Genomic DNA, 21,912 nt, shown 5'->3' with positions numbered 1-21,912 from the left:
AAGAGCAAATCTCAAATGAATAAAGTGACTGGAGCTAGGAAGTAGACACAGGGATTTGGAACTAGACTGACAGTTACACTCGTGTGTGTATAACTGTGTTTCATGTTATTGTGAAGTATCACAGTTCTGATCACTACTGACACAGCCAGCCATGTTGAAGAACATTCATTCATTGAGATTTGTTTTTTCGTTTTGTTTTGTTTTGTTTTGCATGAATCATCTGTGAAGTTGTTAGAAAGGAATTAGATGGTGGGGTGGACAAGCAGATACTGTATGGAGTTACCTGACTCTGCCCATAGCAACTGACTCACAAAATTATTCCTAGCTGCAAATGATCAAGGAGACACAACTTTTTTTGAAAGTTGATCTTTCATAAGAGGATTAAAAGATGAGCAGCAGAAAAAGGTGCCCTTAATTTCAGTTTGTTTTAGCATTAAATAGAATTCAATTTGAGTAAACATTAAATTTTAATTTAATGCTAGAATTAGTTTTCTTAGTTGGCATTACCTTCCCAAGTCTACTTTTCATGTATTAAGTAGACCATGACTCACCTGTATTGTTTAAGTGTTAACATATAATGACATTTTTCTCAGAATAGAAAAGAGCCCCCTATAGCTTAGTTAGGTACATAGATCAGAATAATTTTTACTTGGCAGTTCCCAACTATTCATAAGCATTATTTTATTCGTATGAATTTTTCAACTTCTTTCAATAAATAACAAATACCTCATTTCAAAAACACCCCCAAACCAACCAACCAACCAACCAACCAATTACCAAACTTTCTACCAATACTGGTAAGTAGAGGCTTCTTCATCTACTGTTTTTTTTGAGCATAGTCAGCTTGTGTAGCTCCTGAAGGACCTGAGGTTAACTATTTCTGCTGAAAGTGTAATAAAATGATCCACCTGCTTTAACATGCAATTAGTAGACTCCAGTCAGCTGATCTGGCGACTCCAGTTAGAAAAATGTATTCTTGAAAATTGCTATGAGAACAGATTGTAAAAAGTGTTCCCACTGCAAAAAATATGTGATATTTTTGAGATATATTTTATATAATAATTTAAGTCATATTTGTGAGATACACTAGCTAGCCCAATTTACCTTTTTTGCAATGTGTGCCTTTCTTAAAACTACATCTTGTATAAAATAAATAAAATTTTTGTCAATTAAAAATAAATAAAAATGTTCATTTTTTTTTAAAATAGAATTAAGGCAGTGTGGCCATCTGTCTAGCTTCTAGGTAGAACATTAAAACCTTGGTTGGTTCATAGGTTTCTTTGAAAACATGTTAGCAGTGTAGACTCCTCTTTTTTATACAGTTGTACATGAAGATTCTTGCTAATTATCATTGACTTCTAGAGACTTCTTCCTCATGGGCAACACAGTAAAGAGAAGTGGTGTTTTACTCAGCTTCTTCACTGCTGTGACTAAACGATCTGACCAGAACAATTTTTAGAGGAGGAAAAGTTTGTTTGAGGGCTCAAGGTTTCAGAGGTCTTGGTCCATAGAAGGCCAGGTCCATTTGTCAGGGCTTGAGGTGAGCCAGGAACATCATGGCGGAAGAGTATGGCAGAGGGAAGCAGCTAACATGGCGGTGATCAGGAAGCAGAGAGAGAGACTCCACTCACCAGACATAAATATATACCCCAAAGCCAGGCCCCAATGCCCACCTCCTGCAGCCACACCCTATGGCTTCAGTTAATTACATCAGGGATTAGCTCACTGGTGAGGCTAAGGCTATAACCCAATCATTTCTCCTCCAAACCTTGCATTGTCTCCCATGTGAGCTTTTGGGGGACACCACATCTAACCCGTAACAGCAAGCCTTGTATCTCTACTCCAGTTCTTCTGCTGTTCTCTTTTGGGGAGCTTATTTGAGAATATTCTTATTTTAAAGCCAAATACGAAGCACGCTGCTGCTTCTTCAGAAGTCTGGTCAGCCAAGAACCTGTCAGCATAGCTAAAAGATTCTTCTGAACACTCTCCAGTTTATTTTAAAATTTATTAGAGAAATTTATTAAATTTACTTCTTTTCGTTGGAGCAAAGCACATATAAATTGAATAATGTTATCTGTGCACATTTATTGTCAGGAGGGGCTGAAGGAAATTATAATTCTGGATTGCTCTGTAGAGAGCTAATAGCTGATTCATTTCTACAGCGCTAAAGTCCCTGGTGAATTTATATGCGGCTTGTATTAAAAATGTCTTGGAGTAAAGCTTTTCAGTAAATGCAAGTATTAACAATGACTGTGGAATCTCTCAGAAAGTTTTTTGTTTTGCTTTGATTTTATTTTTTTGCTCACAGAAAATTATTTAAGTATTCACCTTGGAATGGGCATACAACTTAAAAATATTTGCTGAAATAAGCATGATACTTTCAACTTAATTCTAACTTATGCTTCTAATAAGTATTTTAGTAAATTAGATGGAATAAAAAAACCATTACAAATTCTGCAAGAACATTATATATGGTATTATTGAATCACCCACATATAAAATGAAATTACTGTTAATGTAAGTGAACTTTATATCTAGGATTAAAATTGTATTTTAAATGTATTTCGTACAACTGAATCGCTTAAATAAATTTCCCATTTTGTGAAATTAAATAAGTGGCTTAAATCACATTGATGTTTTTTTAAATTAAAGTATTGCTTAATTAAAAGCAAGGGTGGGAATAATCAATTTCTTGTGTTAGAAGTTTCTCCACCAGACACTCGTATACAGTAAAATAAAGTGGATGAGAGAGGCACATGCTCTTAAAGAATCCGAAACAGAGTAGTTAAGAAGCTGCGGAATGATTAATGTATAAAGAGGAACTACTGCTACTGGGCTCTGGGGTATAAATATGATTATTTTCTAGAATGAACGTTAGATTGTCTCTCTTCTGTCATGGAAGAAAGATGGAGCATGAGATTAGTGGAATCCTGTGGAGGAGAGCTCTCCTCGGAAAACCATGGACATTCCACTCATGACTCAAGAATCCATGGATACATTTCGGCGAATTACGTTGGAGTGATAATATAATATATAATGGAAAGTTCCTGCACCAGCTAAAACTTTCTGTGGAATGTATTTGTAAATTGTTTTCTAGATGAAAACTTTTAAGATTTAACCAAAGGAACATAATTCAGGCATCTCAAGTGTGGGCTTCCCATTACTTAGGAAGGCACAGGACTGATTTGCAAGCATAAACCTAAAGAATAACAGCAATATTTTACAACTGTTCTGAACCAAAGAAGAGTATTTAAGATCTCCCAAAAAAAAGCGATCCTCTCTTGTAGCATTGCTTATACCACTTAGGATGGATGGCTCATCTCGTCTCTGGGTCAACATGTCTATGATGACATCAAATGGGGTTTTTCTTTTTATTGGTACAAGACACTCATGTATAATAGAGGGTTCACTGTGGCATATTCATACATGCACCTAACATACTTTGGTCAGTTTTATTCCCCACTATTTCTCCTTGCCCTCCTCCCTGCCCTGACCCTCTTTCTTTACCCTGTTACTACTGGTCTCTCATCTATTTTTTTTTTCTTGTTACCGAGGATTCAACTTAGAGACACTCAACCACCGAGCCACCTTCCCAGCCCTATTTTACGTTTTATTTAGAGACAGCGTCTCATTGAATGGCTTAGTATCTTGCTTTTGATGAGGCTGACTTTGAACTTGGGATCCTCCTGCCTCAGCCTCCCAAGCCGCTGGGATTTACAGGCAGGGGTACACTACTGTCATGAAATCCCCCTTTTCCCTTTTTTTCTCTAGATATGAGAAAAAAACACTTAACTCTTGACTCTCTGCTTGGGACTCATTTCATTCAGCATGATGTTCTCCAGTTCCACCTCTTCACCTTTGAGTGACAGAATGCCATTCTTCTTCATGGCCGGTAAAACTCCATCTTGACCTATTCATTGAATGTGTTTGGGCTTCTATTTTAGCCTTTGAAGTCCATGGAGCAGAATGGGCCGGGCCTGGAGTACAGAGTGTCCTGGAAGCCCAAGGGAACCTCAGAGGAGTGGGAAGAGGAAACGGTCACAAACCACACGTTGCGGGTGATGACAGCTACCGTCTATGCACCTTATGACGTCCAAGTTCAAGCCGTCAATCAGCTTGGTGCTGCACCTGAGCCGCAGTCAGTGACCCTGTATTCTGGAGAAGACTGTAAGTGATGTACCCGGAAACCCCTTAGCACTCAGGAACACTTTTTCCTGAGCATAGTGCATTTATGTCCACAAGCATTTTGAGCACCTACTGCATGCAAAGAGAATATACGAGCTGGAAAAGGTAAAAGAAATAACTTGCAGGTTGAGTGCAGGATGGTTGATCAATACAGGGTGCAGAAGAAGTACTTGGGATGTTTCAACTTTGTTTTCCCAGAGAAACGTTCTCTCTCTATTTTGAAAATCAAGGACCTGAAATTATCACTGAGCTCAGTTAAGCAATACAACTGTCCTGAACTTTTAAAGGTCTTCATTTAGCTTTGCCCTTCCTTTTGAAGGACTTCCCAACAGATCTGCTGCCAAGCCATGAACCTCACCTGTCTGTCTGGAGACTTCTTATTACAAATAAGGCAAAGACCCAGATTTGTATATAGAATTGTATACACACACACACACACTCATGCCTACACCCAGCAGCAGTTAGGAAGTGCTGGTGATATGATCATATTACTAATTGCTAATAGCATTTGAACTGCTGCAAGCATGACTAGAAAAAGAGAAGTCTCTGTGTTCCATATCATTACAAATGGGGAGTTATTTTCATTATTTCTTTCAGCATCACTTGATCTTCAGATTCTTCTACTCAAAAAGAAAGAGTGGAACACAGCACTTAGGACCTATTAGCCCCAGATGCACGTCTGGGGTTTATTCCGTGTTATTAATCTTTCCTGTAGAAGAGGATAATGAGAGCAATCTCATAAGATTACTCTAAGGATTACATGGGTTGGCTAATTTAATCTTTAGAATAATCCTATGAACTGTGCCTGACATATAGCATGTGTTCGATGAGTGCTTTTGCTTTTAAATATTTGATTAAACGAATTCCCAAGTCGTATTTTGTATTGCTGGTGTAGCTCATTTGCTTTAAAAGACAAGATGGTCACAGGATGTTTCCCGGTATGTTGTTTTAAATTCCCTTTACATTTGCCCACGTGATAAACCTCCAGAGAGCCCCATTTCTTAGTTTTGTATGGGGCATTCTCTTCCAGGAACCCATTTGGGCTGAGAAACTCCTCTGTAACGAGGAAATCTGGTTTCCATTCAGATTTAATTTCACGAAAGTCTTGTCCCTAGATTAAGCAGTATGAGAATCACCTCTAGGGAAGGATTGTCATCTTTGTGTTTAGAGGTGGTTAAAAAAGCTCATCAACCTTCTGTGCTTAACAGATCCTGACACAGCACCGGTGATCCATGGGGTGGACGTTATAAACAGCACGTTGGTGAAAGTTGGCTGGTCAACAATCCCCAAGGACAGGGTGCACGGGCATCTGAAAGGATACCAGGTCTTTATCACCCCTTTTCTTATTGTTCTGCTTGTGTCTCTCCTGAGCCATGTGAGCTAATTTTGGAGGAAGCCAAGAGAGAATCTGCCACCGCGGTTGATGTGTGATGGATAGGTGAAAAGGCTCATGTTTTCATTGCAGATAAATTGGTGGAAAACAAAGAGTCTCTTGGATGGAAGAGTGCATCCCAAGGAAGTAAACATTCTAAGATTTTCAGGACAAAGAAACTATGGAATGGTCCCTTCCCTAGATCCCTTCAGTGAATTTCACTTGACCGTCTTAGCCTATAATTCCAAAGGTGCTGGGCCCGAGAGTGAGCCTTATATATTTCAAACACCAGAAGGAGGTAAGAAAATAACCAAGGTAGGGGTTGGGGTTGTGGCTCAGTGGTAGAGCGCTTGCTTAGCATTCGTAAGGCATGGGGTTTGATCCTCAGCACCACATAAATATGAATAAATAAAATAAAGGTATTGTGTCCACCTACAACTAAAAAAAAATTTTAAAAATTAAAAAGAAAAGAACCAAGTACAATAATAATTTTAACAATGGGAATTGTCCAGTGGCCTTATTAAACATGGCCTCCCCTATTAATAGTTAATACATACTTGTTTGAGTTAACTCCTCAATTTCTGTAACAATTTGTAATCTAAGAGGGCTTATTAGGAACTTACCACTTTTACGAGTGTTTGTTCATGACCTTGTGTTTTCTAGTGCCTGAACAACCAGCTTTTCTCAAAGTCATCAAAGTTGATAAAGACACTGCCACTTTATCCTGGGGACTACCTAAGAAACTAAACGGAAACTTAACTGGCTATCTGTTACAATACCAGATAAGTAAGTAGCAATTTGCATCAGGGTTCACTTGCTTGTAGGTCACTTTTTAACAGGAGGATTTGGCATGCTGTATTAAAGACCTAAGGATCACCTAAGTCCATGTTTTGGAGGCTGCAATACTTCCTTTATAGCACACAGGTCTGTAAATCCACTTGCAGGAACATTTCAGCCCCCAACTGTTTTTATAAATAAAGCTTTATTGGAACAAGACCATGTCCTCTTATTTACATATTGCGTGGAGCTGTGTTCTCACTAGATTGGCCAACCAGAGTTGTTGCCACAGAGGATTCCTGGTCCTCAGAGTCTAAAATATCTATGGTGTATCTCTTGGTATAAAAAGTTTGTAGACCTCAGTTCCAGAAGAATAATAATGTGTCAGTGGGTGCCAGAAAACATGTGTTTACTATTCATTACAATTTATAAACAGAGGCCTTGGGAATTAAGAAACTTGATCAGGGACAGTTACCATGCAACATAAAGAAGATTCAAGAGGCTGCGGTTGTAGTTCAGTGGCAGAGCACTTGCCTAGCATGCATGAGGCACCAGGTTTAATTCTCAGCACTGCATATAAATAAATAAAAAAAGGTCCATCTTGACAACTAAAAAATATTTTTTTATTATTATTAGTTGTTCAAAACATTACAAAGTTCTTGACATATCATATTTCATACATTTGATTCAAGCAGATTATGAACTACCATTTTTACCCTATATACATATTGCAGATTCACATCAGTTACACATCCACTTTTTTACCTACTGCCATACTAGTGTCTGTTGTATTCTGCTGCCTTTCCTATCCTCTACTATCCCCCCTCCCCTCCCCTCCCCTCCCATCTTCTCTTCCTACCCCATCTACTGTAATTCATTTCTCTCTCTTGTTTTTTTCCCCTTTCCCCTTACTTCCTCTTATATGTAATTTTGTATAACAATGAGGGTCTCCTTCCTTTACCATGCAATTTCCCTTCTCTCTCTCTTTCCCTCCCACCTCTCGTCCCTGTTTAGTGGTGATCTTCTTCTCATGCTCTCCTCTCTATTCTGTTATTAGTTGCTCTCCTTATATCAAAGAAGACATTTGGCATTTATTTTTAAGGGATTGGCTAGCTTCACTTAGCATAATCTGCTAAGTGAAGATTCAAAGCACCGTGACTCTCATACTGCACTGTCTCATCTGCCTGGAATACACGGTTCTGGTCTCAACCCTAAACGTACTTGTGTGTGCAGAAGCCTATATCACCCTCACACTGGTTCAGGTAACACGGAGAGGACCAAAGTGTTGTCTTTGGATCATGACTCAGAAAATAATCTGCCCATATGCTTCTGTGCCATGGGACTGAAAATGTTTAAGCAAAATTAGATCATTTTGAAATTGTAGGACATCCTTGCTATAACAATCTTCTCATCTAAGCATCAAGTTAAATGGAAAATCTGGGGCTGAGGAGACCACAGAAAACTTACGCAGTAGCCTAACAATGAGGATTTTAGAATTTGAGGGTGTGAAATCTTGTATGATGAAAAAAACGAGAAGAAATCCAGTCTAAGGGGCTTAGGAAAGCCAGCCCATCAGAGCTCCAATGTGCTACTCATGCATCACTTAAAGATCTTGCAGCTTTTGCAGCGATGACTTCTGCAGAGTTGGGTGCGTGTATTTAGCTACTTGTAAGCCAGATTCAAATGGAAGTAGCATTTTTTGAATGCTTGCTGTGTAGCAAGATCATTACCAAATACATTCTCTGCATTATTTTATTAAAATAAAATAAAAAAAACAACAACTAAGATCAGTACTGTCAGTATTCCACGGAAGCAGGAATTGAGGCATACCGAGAACACTTACCTGGGGGTATATGTAACTTCATTGTAATTCAAGGAACATACGTACTTATTTGGTGACACACATTAAACTAGGAACCATATAATCATTGTCTAAATTGTCCCTCCAGGAGAAGATTAAAAGTACTTAAGTCAAGGATACAATGAAAATAATGGGGGAAGGTCCATCATTTTTAATGAGTACTATGAAGGTGGCTGGTTCCAATATGGCATAGCGATTAGGAATGCAATCTCTGGGGTCAAATGATGATGGTTTATGCAAATCTCAGTTTGCCAATTACCGACTGTAGATCTGGGCAAAGTGTTTATTCTTGATCAATCTCAGTCATCCCCCAATGCCTGAGTAATCAGTAATCCCATCTATACCCTAAGATTTGATGAGTCGATAGTTATGAATAATTAAAATAATTTCTTGTGTAACACAGGCATATGAATAAGCAAAACTAAGGGGCCGTGTCCCTTGAGTAATGTGAAATGTGAGGCATCATTATCTTGGTTTATTCCTCTAGTCAATGACACCTATGAGATTGGAGAATTAAATGCTGTCAACATTTCAACTCCAACCAAACCCAGCTGGCGTCTCTCAAACCTCAATGCAACCACCAAGTACAAGTTCTACTTGAGAGCTTGCACCTCCAAAGGCTGTGGGAAGCCCATCACGGAGGAGAGCGCCACCTTGGGAGAAGGGAGTAAGTACCCCAGCCTTCTGCACCTTGTGTCTTGACACACCCGTGGTTCTAACAAAGAAATGCACCATGCACTCATGGGAAATGAGGAAAGATTGCAGTCCAAATCTGTCTGACCTTCTGTTTCCCGTGAGCATAGATACGGAATTTACTAACACTGTTGGCAAAGTTCACACGGATGAGTTATGAACAGCAGCAATCAGACCCCAGCCGAGCCTACACTAAGTCCAGGAACTGTAATTCTTCTTAATTAAAGTAGGAGACACGAGGTCATAACATCATTCATGAGGTTGGTGGAGGGATATTTTTTCCTTGAGTAATGAATCCATAAAGGATAATATTTGCCTTTTGCCTCAACAGGCATTTTGCAACACAGAGATAATGTGTCTTATTTCCAGACCTGGATTCATATCATGCATAGATTTATATGTCTCTTTTGTTTTACTATCTGGTGGTTGATACCAACTACCTGAATGGAAAGTAATTATGATTTCACTTCCAGTTCAATTCTCCTTATTCAACTAGACTTTTCTATCTTATAACCATTTTCCTTCCTGAATTATTTCTCCAGTTATGATGTTAGCAGTGTTCTTCCTAAAATTTTTTTTAATACCCATAGGCACCAGCAGAGAAATAAGCTTGCAGAGTAAAGGGAAAAGCATCAGAGGAACTGGTGTAAATCACTAAGAAGTTAAGAAGGACTTCTGAAGGGTTCAGGCTGGTCAGACCTGGGGGGATTTGGTGGAAAAAGAAGCAGTGGGTATTGGAGAAGGGAAATACACGCATTTGTTTACCATGTAGCAGGTGGCAAATATCGTTCTGTTGTAAATGCTTTTCCAAATTGTAGATTAGAAAAACAACAGATTCAGGGGGAAGAAATACCAAGAGGAGAAAACAGTAAAGAAGAACATTAAATTGTCTATCATTTATTAAAGAGAGATTTTAAATAGACATGAGTTTGTGAGTCACCGTAAATCAGTGTGTCTCTACCTCTTCTTGTTTCTACTTGATCTTCTTTGTTTTCTTTTTGGTACTGGGGATTGAACTCAGGGGCACTCAACCACTGAGCCACGTCCCCAGCCCTATTTCGTATTTTATTTAGAAACAGGGTCTCACTGAGTTGGCTTAGCACCTCACTGTTGCTGAGGCTGGCTTTGTTGGGATCCTCCTGCCTCAGCCTCCCGTGCTGCTGGGATTAAATGTGTGCACCACCACACCCCGGCTTCTACTTTATCTTGTTAACAAAATTTTTATGTTCTTCCAAATCCTTAAACACTTAAAACTCACTTAAATAGGAAGTAGATACATTCAGATAACCCGCAAAGGCATCCAAAAACTATTCCCAAGGGAGAATAGAACACTAAGTGCAAGAAACTGATTTATCTTCTCATAAAATTTAAACTAACTTCAAGAGGGTGGTTGGACACTTTCTAGTGACTAAAAGATCTTATTTCTTAGGGATTCAAACTGGCATCCAGGGTTCCATTCAGAGATGAGAAGTCGAAATAGTCGTCACCTAAATACATCCTCTAAATATATACAAATAAATTCCGTTATTTTTAACACCAGGTTTGAAGGCACAGAAATGGTTGTTGGATAGAAACAGGAACATGAGATTCATGGGAAATGCTAGTCGGATTCTTGCCAATTTGCAGCATCAAAGGAAAAAAAAATCACACAATTGCCTCACCAATGTTGCACATTCTAGCATGTAGGTTGAAAATTTGGAGCTGGGTTGCATTCATGCTTGACAAATTGGGGTGTGGAGGGTGGAAATGCCGTGTGTGTGATTTTAACTGGTGCTAAATCATCTCTCTGCAAACTAAAGATATCACTAATGTTCTCTAGTATCTTAAAGCAGAGTTCTTCATTGTCTTATGTGTCGATAATATAAAAATGTTCCTTACTAGAGTGTTTGTGCTCTTTTTCAGGAATTTTCATTTTCAATTACCAGCTACTGTTCCCTTCCCCAGTTGACACTGATTTCTCTTCTTTAGGCATGTCTTGCCATATGTCTTATCCTTCCCCCCCTCCACCCCACACTGGGTTTCAACATGATCTTTGCAAAAAAAAATGTATATTTCTGCTGAAGAGATGCATCTTGGCATCATTAGATACTGCAAAAAATGATACCTTTTGTGCAAATTGGAATCTACTACTGCATGTCTGTCTTCTTCCTGCTCTGCCTACATAGCCCATTTTAAGATGGTTTGGTGCTTATTTATACTGTGTTATGTCATAGACATGCATTTTTTTTAAATGTCCTCTGGTTTTTGCTCCAATTTTCAGGTGACTCCCATTCCATAATCTGAGAGAGGGAAAATAAATGAAATTAATTAGAAATATTATTTTATGTGATTAGTTGTTTCAATAAATCATATGCTTTTCTCTATTTTTTCAAAAGTTTGAACTACTTAACATTATACTAATATTTCTTTTTTCCCCAGGCTCAAAATTGATTGCATTCTATTTCAACGTTGATTAATCCTAAAGGCTTTGCTCAGCTATATAACTGACCTTATGTTGTCCAGGGTGCCACTTTAAATAAAGGCTTTCAGTTGTTCATTAACTATATAAGCAATTTGTATTCTATAGTGAAGTTATAACCAAATATTGAAGGTAACATATACCCATTTGAGACAGAGTTTACATAAGTCCTTATATTCTAAATAAGAAACACTTTATTTCATGTATAAATTGTTATATCGTTTTCAGGTTTGCATTTGTAAAATTGAGTTGATTCCTAGCAAAACTATATATTAAATGCAAAAATAGTTTGCATATTTGGTTGCAAGATCAGAAATTTTATGTATGTAATGAAACTTGAGATGAAATTTAATGAAACTTGAAATGAAATTTATGAAATTTAATGAAACTTGACTCATTTTCATCTGTTACTCTGAGGTTCTACCATCAATGTATTGACATATCGATAATTCTTTTTGGAAAATTATTAATTTCTCATACCACTTTCAAAAATGTCAGTGAAACCATTCCATTTAAATGTACCTATAAACCTGCACTTTATGTAGCTTAAATTTCCATTAATTTCAAATATTTAATATATAACCATATTATGATGCTATTCCATCAGTATTTATAGAGAAGATCGAGTCGAAAAGAATATGTATGCATTTATAGGTGTATATGCATGTGTATATACCTATATGTACATACATAATATAGTGATTTAGTATTTAGTTATTTTAAATATATTTAAGTGAAATCATAATGCCATATGCTGTCAATTATAAATCAAACAGGCCTTTGTCATTTCCCCACTAGGTCTATGAAAATCCAAATTGGACATTACAGAATATAACTTCTTTGAAGTCTGTGTTTGGGTTTGAACCACTCACATGACCGGGCAGATTTATAGACCATTCCATCCACAACCTATCATCTCAAGAGCCCATGAATCAAACTCATTTCATTTATTCATTTCAGCATATTAAAAAAAAACAAGTCTTGAAATGTTGATATTCTCATTCATTCCATTATTCAAGACCTATTTAAGAAAATAAAATACTAAAATGGCTTGATTTTTTTTCATCTCAAATAACAGAATTTTTTTTTTTTTTTTTACCTGTCATATCCTGCCTTTCAGTGATGACATAATTTATATGATTTCACTGTGTACCTTTCTCAGGTGAAGGTGTCAGGAAGATGACAGAAGGAGTAAATCTTACTCAAAAGATTCACCCCGTAGAGGTATTTGAGCCGGGAGCGGAACATATAGTTCACCTCATGACTAAGAATTGGGGTGATAACGATAGTATTTTTCAAGATGTAATTGAGACAAGAGGGAGAGGTGAGAAACGAGCTTCTGTTTGGGGTAGTCTTAGGCCGTCCCTCTGTGTCCGGTGAATTCATTTTACATTTCACATTAAAGACAAAACCAGAGAGTCCCTTAGCTACGAAGGGCATCATGTCCATTTTTATTGCCACAGCATTTTAAAATCATCCAAACGAAAAACACCCCGCAGTCGTTCAGTTGATCCCTACGGTTTCTACCAGAGTTGTTGCTTAAAAATACCTCCTGCTAATTAACGCATGTTAATAACGAAAACTAAAAGGAAAACAAGAACCCAACCCCAACCCCCAGAGGCTCCATGGCGTTGTGCTTATAACCAAGTCAGCTCTTGCTTTCTTAGCCCCTCTGCTTCTTGCCTACTGAACGTCACCTGTCTCCACTGTCCTCTCTGGTTTTCTTCCCAATCAAAGCAACTTTCTTAATAAATATGGAATGATTCCTTAGTGTCCACCCCACCCCCCCCTGCCAAGGAAAGACCCTCAGATCACTTTTCTTCTGGGATCATTCCAAGGAAAAATAATATCGATGTCATTTTGGTTGTTTTAAAAAAATTCTGATTTCCCCCCCAAAGTGATGTGATATATACATACTGTTCCTAGCGTTAAGTGTTGTGACTTCTTTTCGTACAACAGAATATGCCGGGTTGTATGATGACATCTCCACTCAAGGCTGGTTTATCGGATTGATGTGTGCAATCGCTCTTCTCACACTGATACTGTTAACTGTTTGCTTTGTGAAGAGGAATAAAGGTGGGAAGTACTCAGGTAAGACTGTTTCTTCCTGAGTGATTTTTAACAAATGGTGTTTTCTGGGATGCGTTCTTCAGAAACCTTTATTTTATATTGCACATCAAAGTGAAACTTAAGCAAATTCCATAAATATACTAGATGGAGAATATTGCTCAATGAACCAACTAAAGAGAATATGTGTGGTCTATCCTATTATCTCTAAGTAGTTAGTTGCTCTCTAGTTTCTAGTATTTAAAACAGGCTCTAACAAGGCACATAATAGTTCCACGCTTTTATTTTCTATCCATAAAATATCTGAGATATTAAGGACATGTATTCATAAATCACACAGGTGCTTTTTGTTTTTTAATTTAATTTTTATTAATGCATCATAATAATACATAAGGGTGGGGTTCATTATTATATGAATATCATAGGGTTGCAGTCTTCTGTGCACCTAGCGTCATGGGGTCATAGTCATTCATGCACCTAACATCATGGGATCACTGTCATCCAGACACATGACATCATTGGGTCACAATCCTATATACACATAGCATCAGTTTAATTCCTCAGGACCTCCCCCTGGTCTATTTTCTCTACTGGTTTCCCTTCTATAATTATGAGATGCCCCACCCCTAATTCTCCGCATCCCTCTAGCTTCCACAAATGAGAGGAATGTCCTAAGAACAAGTGACCCCTGTACCCAACTATACTATGCTTCTGTATACATACATGACTCTGACGTTTTTGTTCTAGTGCCTTCCAGAGCACTGGCTCCACTACTCTATGTTGCTTGAGTTAACCATTGCATTGCCTTGGCCATGCATGAATAACAATGTGGTGCTATTTAACATGACATCAGTTGGGTACCCCACCTCTTGAGTTAATGGTGTATTCCGTATAAATAGAAAGCATTCTTTTTTTCTATAATGTTTGCTTTTATTTTAATTGCATTCACCTTTCAAACTTATTTTGTCTTTTTTTCGGATATATGTATTATCATAAATAATTTTGCTTAGAATTCATCCTGCTTTTTATAGGAGGGAAGGTTTAGACCCCACAACTATTTGTTATTAGCAAGTGGTTCCTCCAGCAAATATTTATTGGGAATCCATCCTATACATAGAACCATCAAGGGTACAATTTTCTCCAGTTTTTTTAAATTCCATGGATAATTTGTGCAGTTATGCATCTCAGGTTTTTCTCTCAATTATGAATTATATTCGTGATGGCTCATGAATATTCTACATCTCTCATTGGAAACTTTTAAAGAGATTTAGCATTCCTCTTTGGGTATCCTCAACAAAAAAACTATTAGTGAAGTGCAGATTCATATATTTTTAAAGAAGTTCCTCAAATCATGCCGTTAAAAAAAAAAAAAAAGACAGTCCATCTTTTCAAATTGAATGAAAACTAAGAGAATTGTCTGGACAGTACTAGTACTAAGTGCCAAAAAGGAGGATGGTTTATTTCCATTTTCCAAGGAAAGGGAAACCATGACTTGTATCCCACTGTTGGAAATAAATCTAAATTTCAAAATGTTGCAGTAGCCCTTGATAATTTGTTGTTGAGGCAATTTTAGTAAGACAGTGATACAGAGTAATTAAATGATTGATTTCTTTTATACATGTTAGTTTAATGACAGATCTGATAGGGCATCTTGAAAATGTTTGGATAGTAAAATGAATATTCACTAATTTGGTCTTCATCGAGGGGCCAGTATAAAGTGACTCTTTCAAGATGTGTGGACAATATAATATCAAGTAATCTCCCGAAGATTGGCAGCATACGGCCGGCATAATGAAAACTACATACAACCCAGACAATTCCTTTTCTTTCTTATCACTGGTTTCAGAAAACCTGGAATTATGCTGTTCTTTTTGATTCACTGCCTTTCAACTGCACTGCCAAAGCAAATTTTTGCATTATCCACATCCCTACTTTTTTATTTTTTATTTTTCAGTGAAAGAAAAAGAGGACTTACATCCGGATCCAGAAGTCCAGTCCGTGAAAGATGAAACTTTTGGTGAATACAGGTAAATGGTAACCTTCCTTTTCAAAATGCACATATTCATCAGGTGTACTAAAGGTGCAAAAAAGGGCGTGTGATACAAGGACACCGCTGTTACTTAGCTGGAATATCTCCTTGGAGTGGATGAAGTATCTTAAAATCACTCTTTAGCATGGCCACAGTGAACCTCGGTCACATTCACTCTTGTATCCACAGACACATGCGTATACCTTCCATGCACCTACGAAGGTAAATAGGTTACAAACCCAGCCCTCTAGATGACACAAGTCCGTGAGGGGAAGATACTTATAGATGCAATTAACTGAAATTAACTAGTTACACAAAAGGGAAGGGATTTCTGCCTGGGTGGATTCTACAGAAAGAAATATCCAAAAGAGATAAGGATGAGAAGATTGTGTCGCTGTAGTTGCTGGGCAGAGCACGGCCAAACATACAATAGTATATAAGGGTGCCATACATGGGAGAAAGAGCAAGAAGTGAAGTGTAAAGTAGGGGGCTCTCCACGATGTGTTGGGACTCCTTTTCAGCCAGGTGTGGTGATGCATGCCTGTAATCCCACCAACTGGGGTGACTAAGAAGGATTGCAAGTTCAAAGTCAACCTGGTAAGATCTTGTATCCAAATAAAAAATAAAAAATGGTGGGGATGTGGTTCAGTGGTAAAGCAATCCTGGGTCTAATGCCTAATACTGTCAGGGAAGAAGGGAAACAGAGCACACCCCAGTGACCTACTTCCTTCAGCTACTCCCCAACTGCCTACAGTTACCACTCACTAGTACATTAAATCATTAAGCCATCGAATGGATTAATCCACCGATGAGATTATAGCTCTCGTAATCTAATCATGTCACCTCTGAATATTCCTGTATTGCCACAAGAGTGTTTCCAGGGATCCCTCATATGCAACCTAAAGTAAGCCTGGCTTACTCCTGGTCACTTAAGAGCATCAGGGCTGGATGAGGATCCAGCGTCCACACAGCAGTGTAAACAGAACCTGGGAAATGGAGCCCTGGCTCCACATTTCCCTCTTGAAAGTGACACAGGCCAACTTTCCTTAGTTTTCTTTGGCCAAAGCAAGTTACATGTGGAGATGAATAACTCTGTGTGGATAGGAAGTACCACCATGCCATGTTCCCAGAAGGCTGAGGTTAGATATTTGATGAATAGCACTGGTGTATACACACATCAAAAATCTATATGTTTAAATTAGATTTTTTTTTCTGAATCATTGCTTTTTCAGGTTTTATAAATTAATTTTTTTCTGATATTCATCTTTATAAAACTAATTGGTACTTTAAAAAAAAAATCCTGATCAGAAATTTAGAAAATTGTATCACTATATAGTTTGCTAAATTCAATTTGCTTCTCTTGAAAAGCAAAACCCACCCTATTAATAGACGTACAGCACTTATGTTTTTAAAATACCAACCTCTTCTTCTTATTTTCAGTTTAACATATCTGAATTTGTTAACTTTTATTGATTGGTTAAGTTAAACAAAGGAAAAATTGGGGAAGGAAATGGGAGAATCTCTGGGACCAAAACTAAAGAGAGAAGATCAAGGCTTGAAATCCAACATCTCTGAAGAATCATAAATCAAGAGAAATAGCATGGTTTTTGTCTTAGTGCATTTAGGCTGCTATCAGAAAATACCATAACCTAGGTGACTTCCCCAAGCCTGGAAAGTCTAAGGTCAAGGTCGTGGCAGATTCAGTGTTTGATGAGAGTCAATTTTCTTATTCTCACCTGGCACCTTCTCCCATGTCCTCATGTGTTGGAAGGAGCAGGGGGGGTTCTCTGGACCTTTCTTAAGGTGCCAATTATGTTCATGAGGCTCTAACCTCATGATTAATAATCACCTCCCAATTCACTGTGTGAATTTAGGGGTTTCACAGACTTTGAGACCATAGTGCCTCTTTGCCAATCAATAGGTTGAATCTCCACATGCCCCCCTACCCACCCCCAAAGCTCCTGAATTTAAGAGAAACAGAAGTTTTGTGAGTGATAGAAAAATCATTTCTCCATTACTGAGAAAGGTGCAGCTCACTTGTGACTCTTTAAGTAACTGATTTGTGAAAATGTCCTCTGAGCTTCCCGTCCCTACCTGTCTCCCATGCTAATAAGAACCCCTGGAGAATTCTAAAGCCTGTTGGCACCGGGGAGAAGGTCTTGCTTCGGATGCCTATGATGAGCACTGGATTCTGTTGAACCCTTCTTTTTTTACTTCCCAGTGACAGTGATGAGAAACCCCTCAAAGGAAGCCTTCGGTCCCTCCATCGGGACATGCAAGCCACGGAAAGTGCTGACAGCTTAGTCGAGTACGGAGAGGGAGACCACGGTCTCTTCAACGAAGACGGATCGTTTATTGGCGCTTACACGGGGTCCAAGGAGAAGGGATCTGTGGAGAGCAACGGAAGCTCCACAGCAACGTTTCCACTTCGAGCATAAACACCGCCCATGCAAAGGAGGTCCCGTGTCACCCCAACCTTCCATGTGCATCTGTCCAAGGGAGCAAGAACGTTCACGTAGGAATAGAAACATGCCTGCAGATTGGCATCCCGAGTGCCACGCGCTGCAGAGAGGTGGAGAATCATAACAGCACTGCCTTCAAAGATGGAACACCAGACACTTCAGGCCACGTCTTATTTTATTTTATTTTATTTTATTTTTTTTGCTTTACTTTGCAGGTGCTCACAATGCAGAACACAACAACAGATCCTGGGTTTAGATCCACCTCCTCTGAATCCAAAGCACCCCTTGAGCACTCCACATCGCCTGATTTTTTCCTGTTCACTGTGTGCATTGATTTGCCACCTTTGGGTTTAATCTCTGTGTACACATTGGTATTCAGTCTCTGAGAACTGTCTGGGTGACTTTGCTTCCTTGCAGGTTCAAAAGATCCTAAGCAAACTGGTTATTTAAAATGTTAAAGAAAAAAGAAATATGAATATCTTATTAAAACACTTCCTTGAATATATACAGTCTGAATTTATTATTTAAATGTTAGTAGAAAAAAAAAGTTTTAGGTGAAAAAAGCAACTAGTATTTATTGAGCTCCTAACTCTTTGCCCCAGAGATGATCATGTTTAAAACAGAGTTATAACGTTTTAATTTCAATATCAATTTTTTTAAGAAAATTTTTTTTTTATCAGTTATAACATTCAGAAGCATCTTCATTTCTTGTTCATTTTTAGCTTGTTTTCTTGTGGCACTAACTTTAGCTTCAAAGGTGCAGTGGTCAGAAGGTCCTTGTACAAAGAACAGGTGTCATGTGTAGTACCTGGTTCTGAATTCTAATAGGCATTTCTATGTCATCATTTCCCAGTTGGTCACTGTGACCTTTTTTTGTTTGTTTATGTGGTGGTACATTGGCATATGTTTCATGAATGCATTGTACAGATTACGTTAGTATTTCCACAATTTAAAACCATAGATGTGTTTTATTTTGGAGTGGGAAAAAGAACCCCGGGCAGGCATGTCTGTACAGGTAGAGTATATAGTTAGATTGCCGTCTTCCTTCTTCCAAACTGCAGCCAGTGACCTGAGCTTCCTGAACTGAAGACTTTGTATGAAGCCTTTGGATTTTGTTCTTATATCGTGCTTTTCCAACCGCCTCAAAATCAAAGCTCATATAAATATGGAGGGAAATGATTTCCTGTTTTTCAGAGTAAGTTTTTGTTGTTGAGTGTTCCCTTATCCCAGTCCCCAACAAAGAAAATTTATTGACAGTGCACATTCCTATGCATAGATTTGTGTAGATCACATTTTAAATGCATTTATAGTGAGATTTTCTTTTTCTTCCCCTATAATTTCCTCCTGTCAAAGTCAGTGCAAATTCAGGGAATTGAGTTCCTGGTTTGTGGGCTCCTAGTAGGTCCTTTTCAAAATAATATATGGAAATGTTGTAGAAAGTGGTACGAAGGACTGTTCATACCTATCTGTAAAATTGAGTGTTCAACTTCTCATTTAATAGAAACCTGTTTAACCTCACCCTGAAACGATTAGGTATTTAAAAGAAATTGACTCACAGATGTTGCTTTATTTTTTTTTGAAATGTGATTATTTAATGTGTACTGTTAATTCTGAACCTATAATTTATGTGATCCATGATGTATCTTGGGGACCCAACCCTGAGACATTAATAATGGCTGATGAAGTCATGTGCATGGAATAATTGTCCTTTTAACCTCATGTGTCCTGCAAGCCCACGGGCCAGAGATGCAAGTCTTACTTAAAACCATATTGATGGGCTTGGAATTGACCACACTTCCCTGGAAATAAACATTCACCGAGGGAGATATCCCGCCCCCCACCCATGTGATTGCAAGGGTCCTCACATCCAACACTGCAGTTTGAGCCTCTAGCAGGAGCTGATTTCTAAGGCACAGAAATCAGAGGTATCCTCATGTCTAGATTTTTCTGAGAGGCATGTGTGACGCTCAGCTCCCGACCAGGTGAAGGCTGGGACTCTCAAGTTCAATTCTGCCATTATTCTATTCCTCTTCTTGGTCATCCCTGAAAAAGTGGTTTTAAGAAGGTCTTGCAGATTGGAAATAATGTCTCAAAGGTGAGAATTCGATCCTTTAGAAATATTAGAATCTTAAGTCAGAAGTCAATGCAGATATGGAAATATTGACTCTGAGACTTTGTCATCCTTTAGCTGAGAAACAAGGTGCCTAGTCATATTTTCAGAGGGTCAAAACTGACAGGCATGAAAAATGAGATTGGATCGTGTCTGTCTTGTGCCCTATCTGATGCCTCTTCTCAATACAACGTGGCTTTTCCTAGAAACATTCAACATGGAATTCCATGACTTTCCCTGGTTTTAGTTATGAAATTATTCATGTGTTATAAGAGTCAGAATAAGTTTTAAATGAAAAACAAAATCAAGTAGGTTAAACTGGATTTTATCCTTTTCTTTCAGAAAATGAGTAACAGAGTCTGTGATGTGCAGTGTTGGTTATTAATAGGCAATAATTACTTGCAAAATGCCCACTGAATAAGAGCAGCCAGTACCTAGAATTCTGTCCTTAATTGGCTTTACTGTCTCTGGTGTACCGTCAATGTGACTTTAATGTGGTCGAGTGCATATGATCTCAAGGATCGTGGATGGGGACAGCCTCCTAGCGAGCTGTCCAAGGGCCGAGTAGATCCTACTCCTCTTCCTGGTTCCAGCTCTAATTTTATACATCAACCTTAGGCAAGTGGCTTCACTCCTTCGCTTCAAACTCTCAACTTACGAAGTGCTAATGATCTTCGTCACAGGGTGTTCTTTTTTTATGAATATAAATTTGCAAATGATAAAAAGCTAAGATGCCTTTTAACTTCATAAACAAACCTGGAATCGAATTATGTATCTAAAAGTCACCCCCTCCCCACACACACACCAACTCAACTTTTATCCTGCGAGCACATAAATATATTTTTATAGAAGAACAACTCTACAGAAAAACAATAAAAAAAATAAATCTACTGCTTGCCGAGCAGTACGATTTGCACATGCCATTGAAAATTATTAATCAGAAGAAAATTAAGCAGGGTCTTTGCTATATGAAAGTGTTTTTTTCCACTAATTTTGCATGCATATTTATAAGAAAATGTGAATTTGGTGAATTTATTCTGTTGGTATAAAGGCATCTGATATTTTAGATGTACCCATGTTTATAAACGTGTAGAGCACAATGAAATTATGCTGGAAGTCTCAAATAATATTTTTCCTATTTTATATTCATGGAAGAGATGAGCTAAAGAGAAGACAATAATAAGAATGTTGGTGTGTTTTTCTAAGCATCTGAAACGTAATTGCCAATTGAACCCCTAAAGATGTTTACATGCCTTTAAGATATAATTCTTGTAACAGTTTTAAATTGGTTATAATGGGATTGGGTTTGTAATCTGTGGTAGTACATATCCCAGTGTTCCTATAGCGTAATAAGGAGGGCTGAGCCAAAGCTTACGTTGTTTTGTATCTTACATTGTTTGATTATATCATCAGAAGAGATGAGAATATGTAGAGCAGGTTCCTCCCCAATTTCCATTTTTATTTTTTACTTAGGTTAATACTCACAGTAGAACTTTATTGAAATGTGTTTGTATTGTAGGTGGTGTTTGTATTATGCTTCTGACTATGTATGGTTCAAAACTATTTTCACTACACATGAAATTCAGCTTTCAAAATAAAAGTTCAACTTCATGTACTCTACAGATGTCTGGATTGTTTTCTATCCGTTTTTTAAGAAGAATCATTCATAATGAATGAAGTATAAATCAATGAACTATAAGTGAGGCATAAGTAAAGTCCTTTGATTTGAATTAGAATTCAATTTTTTTTTTGCAAATAGAGTACTTGACATCATGAAGATCTATAAAATGTAATGTCAATAAAATTTATACTTAAACACATATAACTTTAAGATCAAAGTATATTCATCTGTTATTTTTTTTTTCAAGAGGATGTCCAGTATGTTATACTTTCAAATA

The 21,912-nt window shown here is 37.8% G+C and overlaps 1 protein-coding gene across 7 annotated transcripts in view; it reads left to right on the top strand.

The window, feature by feature from the left end:
* Chl1 (cell adhesion molecule L1 like) overlaps positions 1-21,634 on the top strand; it is a 192,125-nt gene extending 170,491 nt beyond the window's left edge. For 6 of the 7 annotated variants that reach the window (XM_058573011.1, XM_046425672.2, XM_058573013.1 and 3 more), the window contains 9 exons: positions 3,945-4,167; positions 5,394-5,509; positions 5,651-5,855; positions 6,221-6,343; positions 8,683-8,862; positions 12,509-12,670; positions 13,306-13,437; positions 15,368-15,440; positions 17,664-21,634. In XM_058573011.1, coding sequence (XP_058428994.1) covers positions 3,945-4,167; positions 5,394-5,509; positions 5,651-5,855; positions 6,221-6,343; positions 8,683-8,862; positions 12,509-12,670; positions 13,306-13,437; positions 15,368-15,440; positions 17,664-17,880 — 1,431 coding nt within the window. In that variant the 3' untranslated portion in view covers positions 17,881-21,634. The remainder of the gene's footprint in view (positions 1-3,944; positions 4,168-5,393; positions 5,510-5,650; positions 5,856-6,220; positions 6,344-8,682; positions 8,863-12,508; positions 12,671-13,305; positions 13,438-15,367; positions 15,441-17,663) is intronic. The other variant, XM_046425670.2, reaches the window with a different exon arrangement.
* The last annotated feature ends 278 nt before the right edge of the window (positions 21,635-21,912 follow it).

The sequence above is a fragment of the Marmota monax genome, unplaced genomic scaffold (genome assembly GCF_021218885.2).
Source record: "Marmota monax isolate L192 unplaced genomic scaffold, Marmota_monax_Labrador192_F-V1.1 WCK01_AAM20220418_F8-fsc00028, whole genome shotgun sequence".
Lineage (NCBI taxonomy): Eukaryota > Metazoa > Chordata > Mammalia > Rodentia > Sciuridae > Marmota > Marmota monax.
This window is presented reverse-complemented; position numbering and strand designations above follow the sequence as displayed.